This window comes from Lissotriton vulgaris, chromosome 7 (genome assembly GCF_964263255.1).
Source record: "Lissotriton vulgaris chromosome 7, aLisVul1.2, whole genome shotgun sequence".
Taxonomy (NCBI): Eukaryota; Metazoa; Chordata; class Amphibia; order Caudata; family Salamandridae; genus Lissotriton; species Lissotriton vulgaris.
The window spans coordinates 693,802,452-693,828,258 of record NC_141695.1 but is presented as its reverse complement, the minus strand read 5'-3'; the positions used below and the strand labels follow the sequence as shown (position 1 = coordinate 693,828,258).

Genomic DNA, 25,807 nt, shown 5'->3' with positions numbered 1-25,807 from the left:
AAAGAAGATGACAGGGGAAAGTATGCTGTAAAATGGGAGGAGAAAATAGGCTCGTCACAGGAGAACTTTCAGGATTCACTGGATCTAGGCCGCACGGTCTTATGCTCGGCCACTCTCCAGTCACAACATTACAAAACGCTGTTTTCACTTTACCATACCCCTGCTAGAATAGCACAATGGGGGGGGCACGTCGGGAACTACCTGCCCGAGATGTGATTCGACCAATGCGGATCTAGTCCATATGTTTGCTGAATGCCCACAATTATACTCCTTAAAAGCGGCAATAAAGTCTTTTTTTAGGAGGTACACTAGGAATCCAAGTACTATTGGTTCCAAAACTGATAATGCTTGGGCTGATAATAGAGGAAGACGGACATTATACAGAATTTCTGTTTGTTGCTATGGCAGTATTGCGAATCTGTATTGCTAAATCATGGCGGGATAGAGCTCCGCCAACCTTTCAAACTTGGTTAGCAAGGTTACTCTCCACATATAACTTGGAAAGCGCAATATACGGTAGGAAGGGGCGGAGAGCAAGAACATTAGGTTGCAAGATATGGCAACCTATAGAATTATGGAAAACTAGAATGGGGAGGGTGTAAAACCTAAGATAGGACATTTGGTTATGATTTCCCCTTCTTATAAGATTTCATTTACCTTATTCCTTTTCTTCCCGTTTTCTCTCCTTCCCTGATTCAATTTGTAAAATGCAACTTGAAACTCCTTTTTTTCTTCTTTTCTCTTATCTCTTTGTTGTTTATATATATGTTGGGTTTACGGATTTTCAGAAGTAATAGGATATGTAAGTCAGCTGTAAACAAATGTGCTGTAAATTTTCTTTGTTAATGTTGGTATATACAAAAAAACTTTTAAATAAAATTAAAAAAAAAATGCTTTTTTCAAATCAATGTTACTAAATGTAGTGACAGTAGGAGGAACCATAGTGAGAAGTGTGGTGATGTCAGAGACTACCGGGTATTGAGGCACCACAATTTTGTTAATCTCTCGTAAATCAATAATGAATCTGTACATTTTAGTATCAGTGTCTCTTTTCAAAATAGGAAGCATAGGGCTATTACAGGTATTATAAGGGACTTCTTCCACAACCCCCACCTTGATCAAATCCTGAACAATGTGCGTCAATGCTTCTTCGCCTTCCAGAGATATTTTATATTGGGGCAGTCGAGGCAATGAAGCACCTTCCTTCACTTGAATATGTACTGTTGGAATAACCATTTGCCCCACATTGGTATCTGATGTAGCCCTTAAAGTACTAGGTAAAGATGCCAGAGAAATATCTTGTTTAATGAGAAAAGACCTTTCAACCAATGGATAGTTATTATTTAAAATAACGTGTACACCTTCTGGGGAACAACGTATTGTAGCACGAAAATATTTGAGCATATCGATAGCCACAATATGATTCAGCGTGTTAGAAGAAATAAAAAATGGACATTCTGAAGTTTATTTATCAAGACTAAATGCAAGTGGCTGTGACCCTGGGCTAGATGTAGGTGTCCCATCAAATCCTATCGATGTTATTATTGCCCCAGACAGGGGAGCCCTAGGAACCAATTTTTTAGACAGAGCAGTACGAGTAGCTCCTGTATCAACCAGAAACTGATCAGTGGAGCCCAAGACGCTTGCATCAACATAAGGACCTTTCTGATCTACTGGGACCTCAAACAGTTCCTTACCCCATCCTAGGTATTCCTATGCATAATCAGAATCCCCAAGACCATCAGCCGAATAATCTGACATTTGATATTGATTAAGTCTGTCAAAAGTATTCGAATAATTTGGTCCATGTTCAACTGCCTCCAACCTGGTACAATTTCCTATTCCTCCCCTTTCTCCTGAATTCCCTGGGTGTCCTCTCATGCTTCCTCTACCCCGTTGATACTGCGGACCTTGCAAAAGGGGTCACTCAGAATGCCAATGTCCAATCTCTTTACAATAAGCACACTGATCAGAGGACAAAGGAACTTGAGAGAAAGGGGGTATACCAGGGGTATATACTGCACGGCCGCCTCTACCACTACCCCTGAATGGTGGACCATGTACTTGAGCCAAGATAACTTTCGTCTTTAAATCCTTAACCTTCTCATCCTCTTTGCCTTTTGCTTCCAATTCCTGAAGCTCATAATACTGGGCCATAGTCAAAAGGGAGACTGGAGAAGACGTAGTCCACAAATTCGTCGACGAACAAATGCTTACCCGTATCATCAGTCAATGACTGCCCACTAAAGTCATGGTATGTCTCTTCAAATCGTGTAAAGAAATGTATTTATTTTATTTTTATCTATAAAGAGCAAGCATTAATCTAAAGGATATCACAGCGCTAAAGGAGAGCAGAGCACAAGTGATGAGTTCTTCAAGGGGGTAGCTAGTGGTAGATCAAACTTTAGGGAACAAATTAGTTTAAAATGTTTTCCTAAACGCTAAATAGCTATCAGTGAGCTGGAGATCAAGCTGAAGTTTATTACATAATGTGGCCCCACGGTAGGAAAAAGAGCGGCCACCTACTATGGACTTCCTAATCTGTGCCTGGAATCATGATCTCAAGTTCCTTGCGGGAGCATAGAATTTGACTCTATCTTGGAGGATCTTTGGGCCAAAATGGTGTAAGACCTTGTAGGTATGGCTCAGCAATTTGAAATTGGCTCCGTCTCATTGGGAGCCAGTGTAATGACCTCAGAAATTCCGATGCTGAGCTGTACTTGCTCTTGCCGCATGCCAATTTGGCTGCCGCATTCTGAACCAGCTGTAGTTGTGAAAATAAGTAGTCTGTCATGCCAACAAATAGAGCATTCCCATAGTCCAGCTTGCTTATGAGCAAGGCCTGGACAATAGTTTTCTGATATTCAAGGGGATCCACTTGAAAAGTCTTCTTAACAATTTTAGTGTTGCAAAACTTTTCCCACTTAGAACACGTATATGATCTTGCATGGAGAGGGCACTATCAACGAGAATGCCCACATTTTTTGCAGCTTTTTTGAGTGCAGGGGGCATTACCCATTGATTACCCATTGATGCCGGCCACCAGGTTGCGTTCCACACTAGAAGTAGGATATCCGATTTGTCCGCGTTTAATTTCAGACCGTGATCAGACATCCAAATTGCCATTTCTAAGAGACAGCTCGTAAGTCTAGTCCTAGTGTTTTCGTGTCCATCAAGGGCAATCATCAATTGAGTATCATCTGCATAAGAGCAGATGCGGATGTCCCATTTTGCGCTAATTTTAGCTAGTGAAGAGACATAAACGTTAACAAGCATTTACAATGCAATGGTCTCGGCTTTATTAAAGGTAGAGCTATTGGCATTGCTCATGGCATTTAAATTTTTTTTTTTTTAAACATAAATAAATGGTATGGTCATTTACAATTGCAATAGGTGAGCAGTAGAGAGTATTCACGGACACAGACACACGCAGACACACGCAGACACACGCAGACACACGCAGACACACGCAGACACACGCAGACACACGCAGACACACGCAGACACGCACACACACACACACACACACACACACACACACACACACACACACACACACACACACACACACACACACACACACACACACACACACACACACACACACACACACACACACACACACACACACACACACACACACACACACACACACACACACACACACACACACACACACACACACACACACACACACACACACACACACACACACACACACCGAGCCGCACACACACACACAGGGCCGCGCGCAGAGCCGCACACACACACAGGGCCGCGCGCAGAGCCGCACACACACACAGACAGGGCCGCGCGCAGAGCCGCACACACACACAGACAGGGCCGCGCGCAGAGCCGCACACACACACAGACAGGGCCGCGCGCAGAGCCGCACACACACAGAGCCGCACACACACACAGACAGGGCCGCGCGCAGAGCCGCGCACACACACACACACACACAGAGCCGCACACACACAGAGCCGTGCGCACACACACACAGAGCCGTGCGCACACACACAGCGCCGCGCACACACACACACACACAGACAGCGCCGCGCGCACACACACACAGCGCCGCGCACACACACACACAGCGCCGCGCACACACACAGCGCCGCGCACACACACACAGAGCCGCACACAGAGCCGCGCACAACAAACCCACACACACACACACACACTGCCACACACAGCCGCACACAGAGCCGCACACACACAGAACCGCGCACACACACACAGACCGAGCCCCACACACACACACACACCCACACACACACACACACACACACACACACACACCGAGCCGCACACACACACACACACGCACAGACCGAGCCGCACACACACAGAGGCGCGCACAGAGCCACACACACACACACACACACGCACAGACCGAGTCGCACACACACAGAGGCGCGCACAGAGCCGCGCACACACACAGACAGGGCCGCGCGCAGAGCCGCACACACACACACACAGAGACAGGGCCGCGCGCAGAGCCGCACACACACAGAGACAGGGCCGCGCGCAGAGCCACACACACACACACACACACACACACACACACACACACACAGAGCCGCACACACACAGAGCCGCACACACACAGAGCCGTGCGCACACACACACAGAGCCGTGCGCACACACACAGCGCCGCGCACACACACACACACAGACAGCGCCGCGCGCACACACACACAGCGCCGCGCACACACACAGCGCCGCGCACACACACACAGAGCCGCACACAGAGCCGCGCACAACAAACCCACACACACACACACACACACACACACACACACACTGCCACACACAGCCGCACACAGAGCCGCACACACACAGAACCGCGCACACACACACAGACCGAGCCACACACACAGAGCCGCGCACACACACAGACAGGGCCGCGCACAGAGACACACACACACACACACACACACACACACACACACACACACACACACACACACACACACACACACACACACACACACACAGACACACACACACACAGACACACACAGAGCCGCGCACTCACACACACACAGCCACACACAGAGCCCCGCGCGCGCGGACAGAGCCCCGCGCGCGCGGACAGAGCCCCGCGCGCGCGGACAGAGCCCCGCGCGCGCGGACTGAGCCCCCCGCGCGCGCGGACTGAGCCCCCCGCGCGCGCGGACTGAGCCCCCCGCGCGCGCGGACTGAGCCCTGCGCGCGGACAGAGCCCCGCGCGCGCGCGCAGACTGAGCCCCGCGCGCGCGCGCAGACTGAGCCCCGCGCGCGCGCGCGGACTGAGCCCCGCGCGCGCGCGCGGACTGAGCCCCGCGCGCGCGCGCGGACTGAGCCCCGCGCGCGCGCGCGGACTGAGCCCCGCGCGCGCGGACTGAGCCCCGCGCGCGCGCGCGGACTGAGCCCCGCGCGCGGACTGAGCCCCGCGCGCGCGCGCGGACTGAGCCCCGCGCGCGGACTGAGCCCCGCGCGCGCGCGCGGACTGAGCCCCGCGCGCGCGCGCGGACTGAGCCCCGCGCGCGCGCGCGGACTGAGCCCCGCGCGCGCGCGCGGACAGAGCCCCGCGCGCGCGCGCGGACAGAGCCCCGCGCGCGCGCGCGGACTGAGCCCCGCGCGCGCGGACAGAGCCCCGCGCGCGCGCGCGGACTGAGCCGCGCGCGCGGACTGAGCCCCGCGCGCGCGGACTGAGCCCCGCGCGCGGACTGAGCCCCGCGCGCGCGCGCGCAGACTGAGCCCCGCGCGCGCGCGCAGACTGAGCCCCGCGCGCGCGCGCAGACTGAGCCCCGCGCGCGCGCGCAGACTGAGCCCCGCGCGCAGACTGAGCCCCGCGCGCGCGCGCGGACTGAGCCCCGCGCGCGCGCGCGGACTGAGCCCCGCGCGCGCGGACTGAGCCGCGCGCGCGCGCGGACTGAGCCCCGCGCGCGCGCGCGGACTGAGCCCCGCGCGCGCGCGCGGACTGAGCCCCGCGCGCGCGCGCGGACTGAGCCCCGCGCGCGCACACACACACAGACCGAGCCACACACAGAGCCGCGCACACACACAGACAGGGCCGCGCACAGAGACACACACACACACACACACACACACACACACACACACACACACACACACACACACACACACACACACACACACACACACAGACACACACACACACACAGACACACACAGAGCCGCGCACTCACACACACACAGCCACACACAGAGCCCCGCGCGCGCGGACAGAGCCCCGCGCGCGCGGACTGAGCCCCGCGCGCGCGCGCGGACTGAGCCCCGCGCGCGCGCGCGGACTGAGCCCCCCGCGCGCGGACTGAGCCCCGCGCGCGGACTGAGCCCCGCGCGCGGACTGAGCCCCGCGCGCGCGCGCGGACTGAGCCCCGCGCGCGGACTGAGCCCCGCGCGCGCGCGCGGACTGAGCCCCGCGCGCGGACTGAGCCCCGCGCGCGCGCGCGGACTGAGCCCCGCGCGCGCGCGCGGACTGAGCCCCGCGCGCGCGCGCGGACTGAGCCCCGCGCGCGCGCGCGGACAGAGCCCCGCGCGCGGACTGAGCCCCGCGCGCGGACTGAGCCCCGCGCGCGCGCGCAGACTGAGCCCCGCGCGCGCGCGCAGACTGAGCCCCGCGCGCGCGCGCGGACTGAGCCCCGCGCGCGCGCGCGGACTGAGCCCCGCGCGCGCGCGCGGACTGAGCCCCGCGCGCGCGCGCGGACTGAGCCCCGCGCGCGCGCGCGGACTGAGCCCCCCGCGCGCGCGGACTGAGCCCCGCGCGCGGACTGAGCCCCGCGCGCGGACTGAGCCCCGCGCGCGCGCGCGGACTGAGCCCCGCGCGCGCGCGCAGACTGAGCCGCGCGCGCGCGCAGACTGAGCCCCGCGCGCGCGCGCAGACTGAGCCCCGCGCGCGCGCGCAGACTGAGCCCCGCGCGCAGACTGAGCCCCGCGCGCAGACTGAGCCCCGCGCGCAGACTGAGCCCCGCGCGCGCGCGCAGACTGAGCCCCGCGCGCGCGCGCAGACTGAGCCCCGCGCGCGCGCGCAGACTGAGCCCCGCGCGCGCAGACGCAGACTGAGCCCCGCGCGCGCAGACGCAGACTGAGCCCCGCGCGCGCAGACGCAGACTGAGCCCCGCGCGCACCATTTTTTTCATCACAGCTTTCTGCTATTGCTCATTTTCAATTGTATTTTCATGGACTTGCAGTGCTCCATAGATGTGTTGCTTCATGAGTGTACAGAATTACTTGCACCTCCCTGGATATATGTGACCAAATAGTGGGAACATTTAGAAGCTCAAATTAGAAGTTTTACTGTCTGAGTAAAGGGACTCTACTTTGTTTAGTCTTTTTCCCCAAATAAGTTTATTCAATAATGAAACATCAACCAATTTAATACCGAGTAATGAGAGCCCACTAGTATAAAAAATAAAATCTGCGTTCCACCAAACGTGTTCTCTTGTAGGGTCTCCTAACGCAGATTACCTTTACCGAGGTAAAAAAAAATGTTCTCCAACTATGGAAGATGTTTTGAATAAGGTAGAAGGCAACAGCCATTGATATTATATGTCTGCCACCTGTGAAGTTCACGTCCATGTATTCTAAATTATACTGTATATTTGATTTCCATTTTTTTTTTTGCAGTGCTGTGTGCAAAGAACCTGGTGAAAAAGGATTTCTTCCGTAAGTATTCTCTATTTACATGCGTGATGTTTTAATATCAGTTTGGAGGATGTAGTACATAAGTCACATTTGCACCTTGGATTTATATTTTTTCAGTCCCTACAGTTTAAAGCGTTGAATGCAATGACACCACAACTCGAGGCCTCCCTAGAATTGCTAGTGGGGAATTCTCTGGCAGGCCACTTCTTGTTTTGAATTCACTCCGCGAGAGGTCTAAGATTACAGTTTCAACAAATGTTGAATTTTATGTGTGACTTCATTTAATTTCTTGACTCTGAGATCTTTTGTTATTGGTTACACTGCGTTGCTTTGAGGATCAGTTATTACTGTTTTTGTTTTTTCATTCTAAAAAGTTTAAACAATATTCAGAGAGCGGCTTCTAGTTGGGATGAGGACAAGAGCCTTTTGTATGGTGTAGCTGTAATGTAATTATTATTGCTCTGTGCTGTTCTGGTAGACGAGAGAAAAAGAATATATTTATGTGTGTGTCTCAGGGGTTGTCATGGTCATTTAGCTGCACTCAATCCAGTTTGATGGGTATATGCCGCCCTATTCACACCTTGAAAGATGCTGTTATAACCTATTCTGTTGGTCTGTGAAATTTAGAATTTTTAGAAGTTCTAACTATTGACCAGTGATGGAATCATTTCCATGGCAAAGTACACATGGCCAGCTTTTGTGCCTGGTTTTGTTAAGTTTTTTTCCTTTTTGTAAAAAATGTTTTCACGTATTGTAAATGTGTCATAATGACTTAAGGCAGCATCCACTTAAAGAATTTTGACATTTAAAAAATATGAAAAGTCAAGCATTAAGGATATGAAGGCACTTTAATAGGGTAATATATCACGAATTATGGTTTATGATTCTGAATTTCTCACCCTAGCACCGTAAGTTCCCATTGCTTTGGCCCCAAACTCGATTGTCTTCTGCTCCCTCCCCACACCTTCCTGCCCCGAGGCTCACCTCTCAAATTTTAACTCCTATTAAATAGACAGGTGCAGCTGCCGCCACACTTAAGGCACTATGCTGTAATGGATCATACTCCACCGGATGTAGATCTGTCTCCGCTGCCACTGAAATCATTACCTCTTAAGAATGGACCAGGGTAGCAACTGTTTTCTTCTTGTATCCAAATGTTAATAGTACTTAGAGCAAACACCGTACTGTGCTTCACCGTAAAGCTACAGGAGAAATCCACTTTAATGTAGCTTAGTCATTCCCACATAACATAAGGGGTCAGCCTTCCATTTAAGACTGTTCCTTAGACTGCTGTAAAACTGCAGGTTGAGAGAGGACTTGTGCTGAATCTGACATTCTGATTAGCGATGGAGGGACAATGCTATCACAAGCACCTTTTAAAGGCATGCATGCCAAGGAGCTTGGCATTTTCTTGCCAAACAAAGTAAAGTCAAAAGATGTAGAGAGATTGATTTTGTTTTGACCAAATTAAATCAAGCCATCAATCCTCTAAAGAAAATCATTCACGGAATTTGGAGCATATTTACTTCTCTTGATAATTTCCTGAAACCCTCCTTGTTGATTTTTAAATGTGGTAGGAATATTCGGGACCATGTTGATAGCACAGTCTACCATTAGTTTCCAAAAGTGATCCATCAAAATGGATTTACCACCTATTATTGAAGTGTGAATGTGTGTGTATGTATACATACAGCTGGGAGATGTGCTCCAAATGTAAAGCAGGGGCATTTGACAACAGTTTAAATGTGGAGCTGCCTATAATAGTTTTGCATAATACAGTTTTGCGAACATTGGAGATTACAAGAAGCAGGTTAGGTTTGCATCTAAGGATCTGATTTTGGTTTGGAATATCTGAGTCCATTTTGGATTGAGGTTCTCCTTTGTTTCAGTTGTAATAAAATAAGGCCTGTCCATTGGATCAACATATGTGCGCGTGATGCTAAGGTCTTTGAAATGAATTATTTTTGTTACTGATAAACATTTCAGCGCTGTGAGGGCCAGGATATTGTGGTCAGTTGGCTCAGGTTGATGACTTGTCTGGACATTTTGTTCTGCTTTAGTCGTAGGTTGCCTAATGGTTGTATAAGAAGTCCAAAAGAGAGGCACATTGCATAACTAAAGCATGACTACATTTGAGCTGTAGGATTCTGACTCCTGTGTGCTATGTCTCAGTATGGGAAGATACACCATGGCATTCTCATCATATTCAAACCATCTTAGGTTACATTATTAATGTAGGTTTGAGGTAAGAACCGTTGAAGTGTTTATGCCCATCCTAATTTCTGAAGTCAGGTGGATTTGGGGTTATAATTTTGCCATGTTCCAAGTGTGAGGATTTTCTTTTTAAAGGAGTTGAACATACGATGGAAGGTACCCTCTATGAAAACTGTGAGGTTCAAGAGCAAGAGGGAATTAACAACTACTGAAAAGTAAAACTCTTGTCTGACCTATATTTCTTTGTCGGTGGCCCCCAATAGGCTCATACTCAAGGCAGATACATGGCACAACACGTATCTAGACTGATTATTCAAAAAAATACATTTATTTTCTTTAGTGTACAAAATATTTGTAAATGTATTTTTTGAATAATCAGTCTGGTTAAGTGTTGTGCCATATATCTGCCTTGAGCATGAGCCTATTGTAGGCCACTGTCAAAGAAATCTAGGTCAGACAAGAGTTTTCCTTTTCAGTAGTTGAACATAAGGTGGTTCATTAGTCCACTGGTCTATTGCCAGCTGGCATTCATCCATATTGAAGGACTTAATGGCCAAAGTTTTGTCAGGTCTGAGTCTCTTCAGCATAGTTGTAATAGGTAAGCTTGAAGGAGCAGACCTGGTCAGCGAGTAGGGGCAGGGGTGAAATAAAGTCAAGACGGACAATTATTGAATATTGGGCAGTACCTAACTGAAAGGTGAATAGTTAAAGCAGAACACAGTTTGCACTGTCACTGAGGTATGATTTTTATCCAATTCAACACTGTGACCTTCCTCACTGGTTTGTGGTCCGCAGTGTCCAGTATGAATGGTGAGGAGACTCCTTTAGAATCTACAGTGCCCTGAGGTCATTCCAGAGGGAGAGTACTACTTTCTGGACTGAATCCTGGTTGTCCGTAAGAAGGGAGACTTACGTCTTGTAGGAAATCTGCCTTTTTTGCATGGTCACTCCAGATTTTTCACCTTTTGATGGACCCTATATTTCCGCTGGATTTAGAATTCTGCAATTTACCTCTGCTAACCAGGAGTAAAAGTGCCTGTGCCCCCTATTTAAATACTGTTGAATTGGCTTATTTAGTTTTCCTACATGTCCTTAGTACATGGCGTAGGAGGTGCACCCAGGGCTTGGAAGTTAAAGGCCACTGGTGGACTAGATCCTATTATGGTATCAACTACAGTGGCAGGGCAAACATGACTTCAGCCTACCCTTTGTAGCTTGGCTGCTGCACTGTAAGCCCTGCAGTAAGACCTGGAAATAAGCCCTTTTTGGCAGGAGAAATCCTTCCCTTTTTAAATAAATAAGTCCCCCCCTATGTAGACCTTTGAGCCCACAAGGTAGAGTCCCTGGTATTTAAAAGTGGGACAAACGGAAAGTTAATTTTATCATGTCCCTACAGTGACAATTCCCAACAAAGCAATTTTCGGATAGACTCCTAACCTGCTTTTTTCCTTCAGTACCTCTGCAAGTGGGTAGGCGGCACTGTGCAGCTGGCGGCTGATGCAGTGCTTCGCCAGAAATGACGTGCAGAGCCTCTATAGGTACCACTCCTGCATGCTTAAGTCAGTTGCTTTCAAAGTTGTCCGCACCCCCAGATGCATAGCTCCCAAAAGCAAATTGGTTATTACCAGTTTGCAGATTCCTAGACTTGAAGTCTTGTTAATGGATGGAGTCCAATACACAGAACAGCGAGGATGGAAGGGTTGTTGAGGAATCTGTGGCTAGATCGTCTCTACCAGAAAGAGTGTTACCAAGAGTAAATAAGTTGCTCTTCTGATAGAGTATTCTAACTGCTGATTCCTCACCTTTTGAATATACACCAAAGCTGTACCTATTTAGAGATGGGTCTGTGAATGGACTCAAACCAATGAGGGCTGTAGGACGGAGCAGGTAAAATATCCCTCTCAGACAGTAGTACATTGTGAACGTATGGATACCTTCCAGGCAGCTACGTAGGTGTCATTCCAAGACGGGAACAACACATTGGTAGCAGCTTTGGCCCTAGTGGGTTGAATTCGCAGTCTTTAAGGCTGCTTCTTGACTAGTGCGTAGCAGATTTGAATGAAGATCACAATGTTAATGTTAATGTTATGGGTGTCTTATATAGCGCTCGGCTACTCAGAGGAGTGTCCCGGCGCTTTCAAACCCACAGCAGACTAACAGAAGGCAGAAGGAAGAACGCAAAAGAAACAGCAGATCACTGTCCATAGAGCCACGTCTTCAGGCCTTTTCTAAAGGCCAGCAGGTTTGAGGTACCGCGAAGCGACAAAGGGAGGGCATTCCAGAGCTTGGGAGCCAGGTGTTTAAAACAACGCCCCCCCCCTGCTTTCCTAACAGAAGGAACCGCGGCCAGACCAAGAGATTCCGATCTTAGGGATCTAGCTGGCTTGTAAAAAGCAAGGCGTTTCTGAATATATTCAGCTCCCAAAGCATGGAGAGCCTTATGCGCCAGCGTAAGTGTGTTAAAAACAATCCGCTTACGAATAGGGAGCCAGTGTAGGGAATGTAAAAGGTCCAAGGCTCTCGCGCGACGAGGCAGACCGAAGACTGCCCGAGCCGCCGAATTCTGGACCACCTGAAGTTTCTGTAATAGATAGTCGGGAAGACCCAAATGCAAAACATTTGAGTAGTCCAGCCTAGAACAGATGAGAGCCTGGACAGTGGTTTTCCTATGCGCAAGCGGAAGCAGGGGAAGAAACTTGCGCAACATTTTAAGGAGACCAAAGCAGGTGCCCGTCAGACCAAGGATCTGGGACTTAAGTGACAGGCAGTTATCAATTTTGACCCCCAGATTCTTCGAAACCTGAGAGGAGGAAGTGGGCGGGGACATGTTCACAGGCCACTAATCCTGCCACTTTGGGTCAGCCTGACACCCGAAGAAAAGCACCTCGGATTTTCCAGGGTTACATTTGAGGCTGTTTCGCTGAAACCATTCGAACACAGCCTCAAGACACCCACGGATGCTCTCGTCGTTGAACTTAGCCCCCTTCCCGCAAGTGTAAAGGAGCTGAGTATCATCAGCGTATGATACGATCTGAGCCCCAAATGACTCAGCCAGCACCGCCAAAGGGGTCATAAAGATGTTAAAGAGTCGGGCTAAGCCCAGACCCCTGAGGAACTCTGACCTCCAAAGTCGGCACTTCGGCTGAGTATGGGGAGGCCCAGACCACCTGTCGGCGACCAGCTAAATAAGATCTAAACCAGTTCAACACCGTCCCTCTCAGACCGATCTCGTAAAGTCTGTTGAGGAGACCCTCATGAGGGACGGTGTCGAAAGCCGCTGACAGGTCTAACATTACCAACATAGCTCTTCCTCCCTCATCCAACACTTCCTTGATGGCCTCATTAACCTCCAAAAGTGCTGTCTCGGTGCTTAGATAGGAGCGAAAGCCCGACTGGGTGGAATGCAGCAGGCTATGGGTCTCAAGATAAGTGGAGAGTACAGTATGAACATGCTTTTCCACTGTCTTACGGAGAGAAGGCAAGAGGGAAATCGGCCTATAGTTGGCAAGGATCTCGGGGTCAAGACCTGATTTTTTAAGTAGTGGAACCACCATCGCCTGTTTCCAAACCAAAGGAACTACACCACTTGACAAAGACAGGTTAAGAATGGGGTTAATAATGGGTTCAAAGCCTCACCAGCCCTAGCTAGAAAACTAGCAGGGCAGGGGTCAGATGGTGAGCCTGATTTAAGTTTGGAAAGGAGGTCCCGGGAGACTGACATAGCGATAGATGGAAACTCAGAAAGAAAGGGTCCAGGTTCAGTTATCAAATTCAACTGGTCCTTCGGGATGGTAACAACACTAGGGTCCAGGGAGGGAAAGGACTCTTGAATCTGCTTAATTTTAGTAGAGAAAAAACTAGCTATTGAGATTACCCATGACTCGGAAAACTCATGATGTGAAGCACTGGCCTTCGGAGTTACAAACTCCTTGACAATAGTAAAAATTTCCCTGCAGGAACTGGAGGCGGTCTCGATTCTTGCTGCATAATAGTTCTTTTTTTTGGCCAAAATATCTGCATGATAGATCTTAATAGTAGCCCTATAAGCGGCCTTGGCCTCGGGATAATACTGCTTGCGCCAGAGCCTCTCTGCTACCTTGCCATTCCGCCTGGAAAGTGCAAGAGAATCAGTAAACCAAGGCGCAGAAGTCCGCCTAGCAGTCGTCCGAGACGCAATAGGAGGAGCGAGATCATCTAGCCGCTCCACTAGCCACTTCTGTAGTAGGTCGAGATCCCTATCAAGATCACCCGAGAAATGGCAAGGATGCTCCAAACAGGCCTCTCATGTGTCCAGGACAATCCTGTGGGCGATGGGTTGCTTCTGCCCTACACTTGCTTTTTGTTGCTCCAGCCATCCCTACAAGGAGCTGATCATCCACCTGGTGTTCTCTGGTTTGATCGATGTAATAGCTCCGTACTCTTTTCGAAGCCAAGCAATAGTCTCTCGCCTCCTTAGTGAGGTGAGCCGGAGTATAGAACACATGAGGTGTGCTGGTTTGACCAACATGAAACAGTGTTACAACTTTCACCAAGAAGGATGCCAGTGTTCACAGAACAAGTGTCTGGGGAAAAAAGGTGGTGTACGGTGACTTGACCTAGAGAGCTTGAAGCTCACTGAAATGCCATGCTAATGTTATGGCGACGAGTAACACTGTCTTGTGTGAGAAGACTCAAGGGAGAGCTGTGAAGCTGCTCAAAGGAAGTACGTGTTAGATATGTGAGGATCAAGTTATGGTCTCACTGTGGCATGCGAAGGGAAGAAACAGATGTTGTATGCCTTTCAAAAAACTCATCATGACTAGTGATTTAAACGATGAGGACTGACCTGGCAACTGCAAAAAGTCAGAAAGATACAGTTTAACTGTGCTCCGAGCAAAGCTAAAGTAACAAAATGTCAGATAACTTTTCCTAGAGAAGATTTATCTGCTGCATGCTGCACCAAGCCGCAATATTGACTCCACAACAGGCAATTACGATTTTATATCGAGGATTGCCTGGCTGCCTAGATGACATCACCCACTTCTGGAGGATGGTTCAAGGTGTTCAGCTGGCACCGGACAAAATTGTGCATGAAGATTCGAGAGGCCCAGAATGGTGCCCCGTTGCTGCAACAGCAGATCCTCCCAGGGAGGCAGCCTGATCAGAGGACAGGTGCTTTTTGGTATTGTTGGCCACTTTTGTCACCAGTTTCAGTGTCCTTGTCCGAATCGGTGTCAAACAAGGAATGCAATGTGTGGGATCTTACTTGTGGCAGCGGGATTTTAAGCGCAAGTTGAGGTTCAGTGGAAATTAGGGGTGGCCTCTGCTGAGTTGTAGTGGCACCTACTGAGTCTGAGAACACACTGGGCATCTCATCCACTGGCAGCGATTGAGTCAGCATAATTTCTCCTGGAACTGGTGCATATGGGGGAACCCACCATTGGTATCCTTGAGGCTTGGAAGAATGGTGGCGCCTTTACTCCTTCTCAGGAGTACAAGAGTGGCGGGAAGGGGGCGAGTCCTGTTTGGATTTTTTTTCTTGGATTTACCCAACAATTTGGAGCACAACACCGAACTACTTCTGCGACTACTAGACTATGATCGAGACCAAGACTACCTTTTGGAGTTGGACCGTTCTCAATGAAGAGTCTTCCGGTGGTGGGAAATGTGAAGTATCACACAAGGGGCCATATGGCGTTCTGGTTCATTGTTGCGCATCACTGCAATCCTTAGTCATGACTTGACCCCAGGCTCCACAGGCAAACCTAATGAGAATCCCTCACAAAAATTTGATTGTGACAGTCCTTACTGGATTTAAAACCTGTTTTCTTAACAGGTGTTATTTCCCTTTCACACAAATGTTTGGGTAAAAAAGGATCTCGAAGAGACCAGAGGTAACACTCATCTAGTGGCACAGAAGAAAGGAACTTGTATCGGGCCTGGGACACATTTCCTGAGCAGAAGACTTTAGCGCAGCGCCGCACTTTGCAACATAGTGGCGCAAAGAGTTGCTGCTGGAAAAGTTTCCAGATCCAGTCTTACGCCTGGGGATTATTCAAAAGGTGTGGTGTTTGTGGTTAGATAGTCTCTACCAGAAAGATCATTATCAAAGGTTAACTGGTTCCTCACTGTGGGAAGCCTAGCTGTCCTATGTAGAAAACCAGAGTACAGATTAAAATACTGATACTGTGTCTCGGGAATTGGACCAGCTAGAAAAATATTTAAAATATTTTTTGGTTGAGCTTAGGCAGTGCGCATGCGCTGTCTGGAAGATCTGCTGTATTCACTATGTGGCCTTTAATTCCACCCCTCAATGCCGATTGATTAAGGAGAGCATGTCTCTCAAAAGCTTGCTTCTCAATGGTTTGTTTTTTATAACTCACCTTCTTGTGTCTTGTCCTCTCCTGGAGTATTGGTTTACTATGGGTATCCTTTCACAAAAGGGTTTTTTCCATTGGGTTCACACACTCTTTCAGTTTAGTTTCTGAGTGCATGTGTTTTTCGGGATCAGCGCAGCACCAGCTTTGTTGACACTGCCACTTACTCCCACGGGCCATTGTCCCCCACCCCCTCACTCACATTCCCTTCCATACCCTTCGTATAGCCTGTTTTATTGTGGATTCCCATAAACTTTGTTTACTGTTAGATCAAATACTTTTTCCGTTATGCCCGTTGCCGAAGGTTACCCCGCTCCCCATAGCACTGTGTTCGCCTAAGGTATCCCAGCTCATGGGAAGGGAGGGATTCCTCTGCATTTATATTAGAGCCATAACATAATATTTTAAACCTTGAAAGGGTGTTACTATTGATGCTTCTTCCGATCTTAGTCTTTCTACTCTTCCTATCTGTTCCATCGTCCTATGGGACTGTTTGTTCTACAGATAATTAGTCCTTCATTCATTTTCATTATTTATTTATTTATTTATTCTTACTTATGCTTCTTTTGTCTTATCTAAGTCTTATTAGAGAACTATCTTGGGCCTTTTCGGTGTTTCATTTGTCTACAGGATTCCTTTCGCAGTTGAAGAGGAGTTGCTCTACCTTGGCCATATATCTTTCCAATTTCTGAACCTATCTGGTTGGGTGACCTTCTGCTCACCATAGGTACATACTGGCTGTCCTCCCCCGCCATTATGGTTCCCTGCCTTCCTTATGTGAGGCTTTGCTTACCTAGCCTTTTATCATTTCCGTTATTTTTCGCCTGGTCCACCACTCTATTATTTGGATTGTATGGTTAGTTTTACATTGATGCTTGTAGGTAAGTATGTAGCTTTATCTGCTTGTGATACATCGTTTCTTGCCATTATATTTTTTGATATGAGAGCACACTGTCGTTTTTTATTATCTGGTGGAGTCGCACAGTTTTATTGTAAACACTGTATTGGTTGTTAATATCTTTGGCATACATCAAGGTCTGTGTTTTATTGTATACACTCAATAGGTGGTTGTTATCTTTGGCACACACCTTTGTTTGTGGCATGATTGCGATCTTCTTCCTTCTACTCTTCCTACTAATCGCGGGTACCGTGCAGTCTTGAACCTCTGCTACTCCCGTAGATATATCCTTATTTGTGATAGCTGATTGGAGACTCCTCCTGCAAGTGACAGTGCCGGGCTGTGTTCTTAATACTTCCCTGAGCTGGGGTAGCAGCTGGGCATGACTGCACTTTCCATTGCTCCTGGCCTTCGTGGACCGGTCTTCAGCCTGCACTCAGTCACCCCTCTTAGTTGTGCTTGCCTTACTTTAGCTAGATCTCAAAGATGGACAGTGTCCTGAGTGGGAGGTTGTACATCATTCTCTTCCATGGCACCTCTTCTTAGGGTGTCTTCTTCATACACAAAAACTCCCTCTTTATGCATCTGTGACCCGCTCTTCCCTTCTTTCTTGCTTTCTCACACACTATTTCTACTCGCCAGTCTCAATATCAATAACCTCTGCCTGCACAAACTACCTGTGCCTCTCATTCTTTCTTTCTATCTATTCTCTGCCTCTCTCACCACTATCTATTCACCGTGCCACATAATTCTACTACACATCACATGATTACACACAACACAAACAATTAACAATTCCAATACAACACACCTAATTCCTAAATACCACATACATCCACTACAAAACACATAGGTAATAATCATGATCATTTACAACCCCAATAGCTCTAACTCACAGATGGGAGACCTATTGAAATGTAAATGCTTTTTAATATTTAGTAAAAGTCCAATTCATTGATGAAGTCAGATTTTTAATAAATATTGAATAACTTTTAGAAAATTGAATTGCCTGAATTGTCAGAAGGCTCATTAGCATAAACCTCTGCTGCTTCTCAGCTTGTGCGTAATCTTGAATAGGTGTAAATAGCCTCCCCAGACCAAACTAAAGGCTCACCTAAATGGATAGATACGACTCATCTGAGCCTAACAAAATATACAGGGTGAGGGTTGTGAGCCTCTGTTTGACAGCACAGTATTGACTCCTGCGTGACCGGTCTGTTGAGCCATATGTAAACCTTTGTGTCCTTAAAACAGAAAGAATAAGATGCCAAGAATATTCTTGTGTATTTTTTGTTTGCTGAAGGGCCCTTCTTTTGTCCTACCATATTTCTGTACCTCCCACCCCTAGAATTCTGTACCCACACCCACATCAGAGCCCAGATTTGTTGGGGCTAAAGACCATTGCTACTCGGATTTACCCTGACAGATTTAATAGTAGTCCTGTTTGCAGTAAGGCAAACAGGAACTGCTGCAAAAGTAGATCAGGGCCTGGAGACATTTACCCTATTGCAGTGGTTCCCAAACTGTTTTGACCTACGGCTCCCTTGATCAATTTGCCATTGTCCGCGGCTCCCCATTAACACATTTTTGTGTGTGTGCATGTAATCCCGGCCTCGGCAGCACTTACATTTTAATCCCTGAAAATAATTGGGATGAAGGTAGGGAGAATAGTGCATGCAATGCAAAGATATGTCTATTCTCACTTTTCTGAATATTTGTCCGCCCTCTAGCCATACAGTGGCTGCATCTGTTTGCGATTAAACTGAAGCTGGACACTTCCAGCTGAATCCAGGGGCGCTGGGGGGCCGCGGACACAGTTAAACCACTGGTATAGTTCCTTACATCTGCTAGTTAGTGATCCATATAATATACAATGAGGAATTGAAAAGGCTTGTTCGCTTTGTAATTTTCCTGTCACATTATGCCAGGTCAGTAACCTACCACTGAGGTTCATTTGGACACGAAGTCCACTCATAAGGCTTACATGTGTCCAGTTCAATTCCAGTAGTAAAGGAAGGTCTATTGTGAAAGACGAAGCCTATTTTTGTAGCCCTGGATTCATGTACTAAAACCAATCAAAAGAATGCCAAGGCATTCAGAGTACTGCTGGTGCTATACCTCCAATTAAGGAAGTTAGTGCTGTTAAATACTGTCTGCCTATTCAAACCACTGTAATTAGCAGCAAAACATCAGCAATAGCCACATTATGGAGTACTGTTGTCATGAAGGAGAGCGACTGGATTGGAATTACACAGGGTCGTATTCAGTGCTAAGAAAGTCAAACTGAAGGTATCAGATGGTAACGTGGGGGCTAGGCAGCCCAATCTTTTATTCTTCGTAAATACTGCAAAAAAATGGACTGAAACATAAATAAATTGGAAGATCTAATCCCGTGGGCATTGGTTACTGGACCACAAGTCTTTTTTGATAATACAATCAATCTTAATTTCCTTGTGCCATCGACTTGGGTATGTCCTCTGAGACGATATGTAAATTCCAGTGGCCTGCGCTCATAAAAAATACTAAAATACCAAACTGTTTCCTGTCCTGCTGTCCTCACGTGGGAATTGTTCAGCAGCTGCTTAAAAAAACTGAAAACACTCTCAATGAGGGCAACGTCTGCTACCGTGTATTTCTTCACTCATGATAAATTATTACACTAAATGACACATTTTGTAATTGTAATTATAATTGTATTTATATATTGCACACAACCCCCAACAAGGCCTTTGCACCTTAAAGCTATCTGGCCAAAAGTTTCACCTTATTAGTACCAATTTGACACCAAAACATAGAGAGAGCAAGCAAAATAAAGGTGACCAGTCAACATTTCCAAAGGTCCTTCAACTGCTCAGCAACACGTATTGCTGAGTTTATAGTAAATGTTGATCCGGTTGAGCTAGAAACAAAGTTGTGTTAAACTCAGCAGGTGATGCACGGGATGACGGGTTGCGTGACAAACGCATTAAATTCATAGATATGCAGAAAACGCAGAGGCCGTGAGATCGCATAAATTATATGGCCATGCTGCTTGTATGTAAGAATTCTTGTACTTCATAAACTTGAAGTTAGAATGTGTCTTAAAATGAGAAAGTATAGATCCCGCGCACTGCTGCTCGGCCTGGAATGAGTAATGGTTTGATGAAAGGTGGTTTTACATATATTTCCTTCCAGATGATGTCAAGCGGCTTCAATGGCAGACTGGCCATTTATCTCCCCGTATTTCCCTCCGCTGCTCTCCCCCCTCCTTGCAATGAGATGACTCTGTTTATCTCGGCCCACAGGCAGGTGGTAATGATCCTAATGCAGCCCTGATCCAGGCAGGCGAAAGGCGTGGGCGGATGATGTATGGTCGACTTTATTGCCCTGTTACTCCCATTCTCTCAATCCTTCTTCGGATCAATTCCTACTACGGTACGAGGAGCTAGTGCACCACCTAGTGGTCGCCCGGCACAGCGTAACAGGGCTGTATTCCCGAGGCTGGCGTAACCAATCTGTCAGCCTAGCGCCGAGACACCATTCGTGGTATTTGTTTGCGCTCTATAAGTTTAAAAAAAGAAATAAATAAAAATAAACCTAATAATGAACTATGATCAGCCTCAACGATCGTGGCGCCCTTGGCTGGTTTTCGCGGTGCACCAGGGTGCTGCGGCGCACTGTTTGGGAACCACTGCCCTATTGGTTAGGAGGGGACAGGAGTCACCCCCACCCACTTTCTAGTATGAAGCATAAATGCGGCATCCCCAGCCGACCTCTTGAGAACACTTCTAGACCTGCAGAAGATCAGAAGAGGACTGTGCCTGTTGTGTAATGTGACAAGAACCCTGGGTCAGTTGACACCTCCCCTGTGGCTACATGAGACCTTTTCTTGGAAATAACCAGCTGGTGAGTGGCAACTGAACTTGAACTGGATCCAGCTATTGGCCTTTGCCTTGCTACTATGTGAGTCCTTACTGTTCCCTATGGGGGTCCTGAGGGCTTTGGAAGTGCACTCCTGTGTTGGATTAGGCCTTAAAGGGCTAAGTCAGCTGGTAAAATCTTTGACCAGGATAAACCTGGTCAATTTTTGCTCCCTCACGCCAGCCTCAAATTTAGCCTAACTCAAGGTCTTCTTTGACCATGGACAATCATTGTTATTTTTCACTAATATGGCTTTGGGATGTATATTTTGTAGTTTGATTTTATTACTGTTTTGATTCTGCATAAATAGTTTACTCATGTGCTCTGTGCCATAGCTACCAGAGAATTGAGCTCAAGTTAATTTAGTGACTATCTGATAGAGACATCGAGACATAGATTCCTTACCTTAAAATATCCCAGGCGTCCGGCTGGATCCGGAACTCTTTTTCTTGAGCAATACCATTGCGCACGGTTAGATGGTGCTGGTTGGCTCCACGTGGCATCGTCCACGCTGGAAGTGGCGTCTGCGTCACCTATGTGCCACCTCGGCACGCTAATATCAGTTATTTTCTTTCTGCACCAGCTAGCACAGATCCGTGAAGAGATACCCTCGTTGCTTTTTTAGATGTTTTGTCTAAACATTTTTTGTGTAGGTTTTTCCTCGATGTCGAAGAAGACTTCAGGATTCAAACTGTGTGTTGCCTGCCATCGTGCCATGCTAGTGACTGATCCACACTGGTATCTGGAGAGGGACCACAACTCGAAGTTGTACTCAGAATTTGGCTCAAAGTCGTGCTCCGAATTCGACTCAGTCATGCTTCGAATGCTGGGCCATGGCTCCGAATGCTTTGAGGGAGCGGGCCCTAAGTCTGCTTGCTGCCCTACATTGGACTCCATGCCGTTCACTCCAGAGGCCTTGTTCCCAGTTGAGGGGCAGGTCCCGGCACGGCCCTGGGAGTCATAAGTCCTCGTCCTCCCACTTTTGTGTCGAATCGGTCAGAGTAAGGAGCATAAGATGCACAAGAAGTCGAAGCATGCTTTACATCTCCCCGTCTGTTGGCCGACGTGAGGGAGGAGCCTCAATGCCCTAAACCTCGTTCTGCGTAATCTGCGCCTGGGTCGAGACTGCGCTGCCCTGCCTTTCCAGGGACCAAAGTGACCCCCCTGTCCAGTTAAAGACTTCTATGATTCCAAGTACCTCCTATTTGGGTGACCTATTAGGCCCTCGAGGCTCAGGAGGGGCTCCATCGGGTTCGACACCAGTGGCTCTGGCCTGGATCGGCGCCTATCATCGTAGATGGAACCCTTCGGTCCTATGTCGATTCTTCATCCTTCTTTTGAGGGGTTAGGAATGGAGGATGATTGGGAAGGATCCCTGGACCCTTCACAAGACCAGCTGGAGCACAAAATGGACTTGTATGATGAATTGGGTGAGGTCAGTGGCCGGATACCTCTCCAGATTCTGGTCTACTTTCTTCCCCTACCTTGCCCACGGAGGAGGGAGCTTCACACGCTTTGGTGGTGAGAAGAATAGCCGAGGTCCAGTCAAGATGAACATCCACCTGTCCCCTATCTACCATCTGCCCCTTTCGTGGCCACAGAAGGGGCTTTCAGTCGCGCCAACTATATCGCACCCACAAGACGGCGCAAGTTCAGCAGTCTCCGTGCGGTTGTGGGCGCGGCTTCCTTCAACCCTGTGGGTCAGTCAGCCTCTAAACCTTCCTAGTATGGCCTTTCAACATTATGGGCAGCAGGTTGGTGGCAGGATCAACGATCGCCTCCACCACTGGCAAAACATCACATCAGCAGGGGTGGCTGGTGTTAATGGGCGTAGAGGGCATTGCCCTCCCTACCACCCTGAGGGAGAAGCAAGATGAGCAAAAACGCCCAGCAGCTTGAAACAAATGACGACTTGCTGATCGGCAATAAACATATTGCATTGTGGACATGTCCTGCTGGGCATGTGCCAAGGGCAAGGTATTGCTCGACCTGCAGGCACAAGCTGCAGCAGTGACATAATTTTAGAGGGAGTGGTGAATAACAAGGAGGCCTTCGGGCGCACATTACAGTGGCCCGAGAAGGAATTAACAAAACTGTATTCATTTCAATGGGCGGGGTGGGCCAGGCTGCGGCCGAAGGAGACAAAGCGGTAGTGTATTGGTCATCCCGAGAGGGGGCGGGGTGTAGGAGTGGTGCCTCTCCTGAATAATTTGCTGTATCATGATCATGTGTTAAACTGCATGGTTTCGCTTTTGAAAATGTTAAAGCAGCCTCTCTGAGCCCACACCGGTCGTTTCGGAGGGGGCCTCCTCTCATTTCGTACAACAGAGGCCCGAAAGAAGGAACCAGCTGTGAACAGTATACCAAATGTTGGCACACTTTGATCACTTGGTGGCACATTGATCGGTTTAATCTGCCTACGACGGGCAGATACCACCATTCAAGTTCCAGTCCGTAGCACGCATCAGGTTAGAAACCTCATCAGAAGCTTTCCAACTGTTGTTTTTTGGCCGCCCCTGACATCGACACGAACAGCCAGCCACTTTTACCCTAAGAAACAAGTCGACGGGAAAAACATCACAGTATGTGAATGACTTATTTGTGTCTTGCATGCTTGTCTGAAAGTGGTAACACCATTCCACGTGGGGCAATCGGTCACCTTGCCCATTTTCTATGCTACTCCCGCACCCTGTCTGAAGAGGAGGAATGACTCCAACGTCTGGACCCAAAAAGAATGTGGTTGCCTACCTTGACCACACTAAAGAGTTCTAGGTGGACAATCCATTCTTCCTGTGGTACTTTGGATCAAAGAAAGGATGTGCGGTGCAGAAGGGGAGTACCTTGTGATGTTTTGTCCTCTCCATCACAGTTTTCTGTGCTCTGGCTAAAAAAATAGTCTCCTGAAGGCTTAAGAACTCCTTCCTTCACAGCTAAGGCAGCGACCAAAGCGGCGACCAAAGCATTTCAACATGGTGTTACAGTCCTTGACATTTGCCAGGCAGCAAAGTAGGCGTCACTGCACACATTCACTAAGCACTAATGCCTGGACAGTCAGGTCTACGGGGTTGGTCTTTTTAGACGCTCTGTCCTGCAGGACTTCCTGGTCCCTCCTCCTGTAATGGTATTGCTTGGGTATCTATTCTAAGGTAAGAAATCTGTGGCCAGATATTTATCAGATGGACTAGTTACTTACCTTCGGTAGTGCCTTCTCTAGTAGAGATATAATCTAGCTGCAGATTCCTTACCGACCCACCCATCCTCCTTGCACTGCGGGCAGGTTTTTATGGTCAGGGCTGATCGCTTTCAGGGCCCTAGTTCTAAACACACCACTGTCAGTGCACTACATAGCTCAACACTCCGGGAGTGGAAAGTCATGAAAAGTGACTGATATCAGCGTGTTGAGGTGGCGCCTATATAAGTGATGTGGACGTCACTTCTGGCCGACGCCACGCTGAGCCAACTGACACAACCTACTGGCGCGCAAGGGTATTGCTGGAGCAAAAGTCTTCTTGATCCTGCCTGACGCCTGGGATATTCTAAGGTAAGGATTCTGTGGCTAGAGTATGTCTCTACCAGATAAGGTGCTACCGAACATGAAGTTAAGTAACTTGTCCTTAAGGGTTTACCCAGATATGGGTTGTCATTCCTCGAGGTAAGTGGTCACCAACCCCAAATAATAATCCAATTTCTTACACCTCTGAATTGAAAAATGTAGAAACCCTTTCCAAAAATAAGCCCTCCCTAACCAAAAACTGGCTATGCTGAGAGGACAACTAACCGTCTTTAGGACACATCTTGTGAAAATGATGCTTATGCCTGGCCAAAGAACATGAATTTGGAACACCTTTGGACTTGCATTTGCAAACCTAAAGGACTAAATGATGCATAAAGTGTTAAACTGCTATGGGGGATTGAAGACGCATAAGGAGTTGGATGCAAAGCAAAGCAAAGTTGGATGCTTTTAAAACATAGAACAGTAAATAGAAAGGGAAAATGAAAATATTCGTGAAACTGTGGGATCTGAAATAACCCTCATTACCTTCCCCCCATATTGGATAAAGAAATTGAACCAGCCTATAATATGTCTGAAATTCAGATAACCATAAAAGAAATTAAATCTATCGAAACACCCAGCATAGGTGGATTCATGGTCTTATTTTATGAATGTTTTTTAACCCCATTTGATTAAGCATACACCCTTCATCTTTAACTCAATTGACTTGAAATCAAGTGTCTCTTTCTCAATAAGAGAGTGAGATCACTTTCACACATGAAACTAGAAAAGTGATTCTACGCTTGTTATGCGGTTCTGTGATTTTATGTCCTCTATTATTGGTATGTTTGGCATATCTCGATCCCAGTCCAATTTGTTCTGGTTATCAGATCCCATTAAGGTGGAGAATGGCCGTCTTCTTCTGTGAACTAAATTTGGATGCTGGTTCTCACAGCTTTGTATGTCACAGCGAGTATGCTACATGCATCCCTGACGTCTCCGGTTCATGCTGCAAGTGATTGGCAGCCCTGTGACGTTGGATTTGTAGGACGCCTTTTTCCACATTCCCGTACTGAAGTCGCACAGGCATCATATGTGGTTTCAGGTAGGCCAAGAGGACTTTCAGTTCTCTTCGTTCCCTTTTGGCCATACTAGTGGGCCTCGTCTATTCACAAAGGTGATGGTAGTGGTTACACCTCATCTGCGGAGCTTGGGAATACTAGTCTTCCCATACCTCGCCGACTGGTTGAAAGCGAGGATGCCTCAAAAAGAGGTAAATCACTTCCAGAT

General features: G+C 48.2%; 1 protein-coding gene across 1 annotated transcript in view; it reads left to right on the top strand.

Moving 5' to 3' along the window:
* SMURF2 (SMAD specific E3 ubiquitin protein ligase 2) overlaps positions 1–25,807 on the top strand; it is a 1,116,208-nt gene that overhangs the window by 192,489 nt on the left and 897,912 nt on the right. Inside the window, exon 2 of the mRNA XM_086930925.1 lies at positions 7,639–7,677. Coding sequence (XP_086787051.1) covers positions 7,639–7,677 — 39 coding nt within the window. The remainder of the gene's footprint in view (positions 1–7,638; positions 7,678–25,807) is intronic.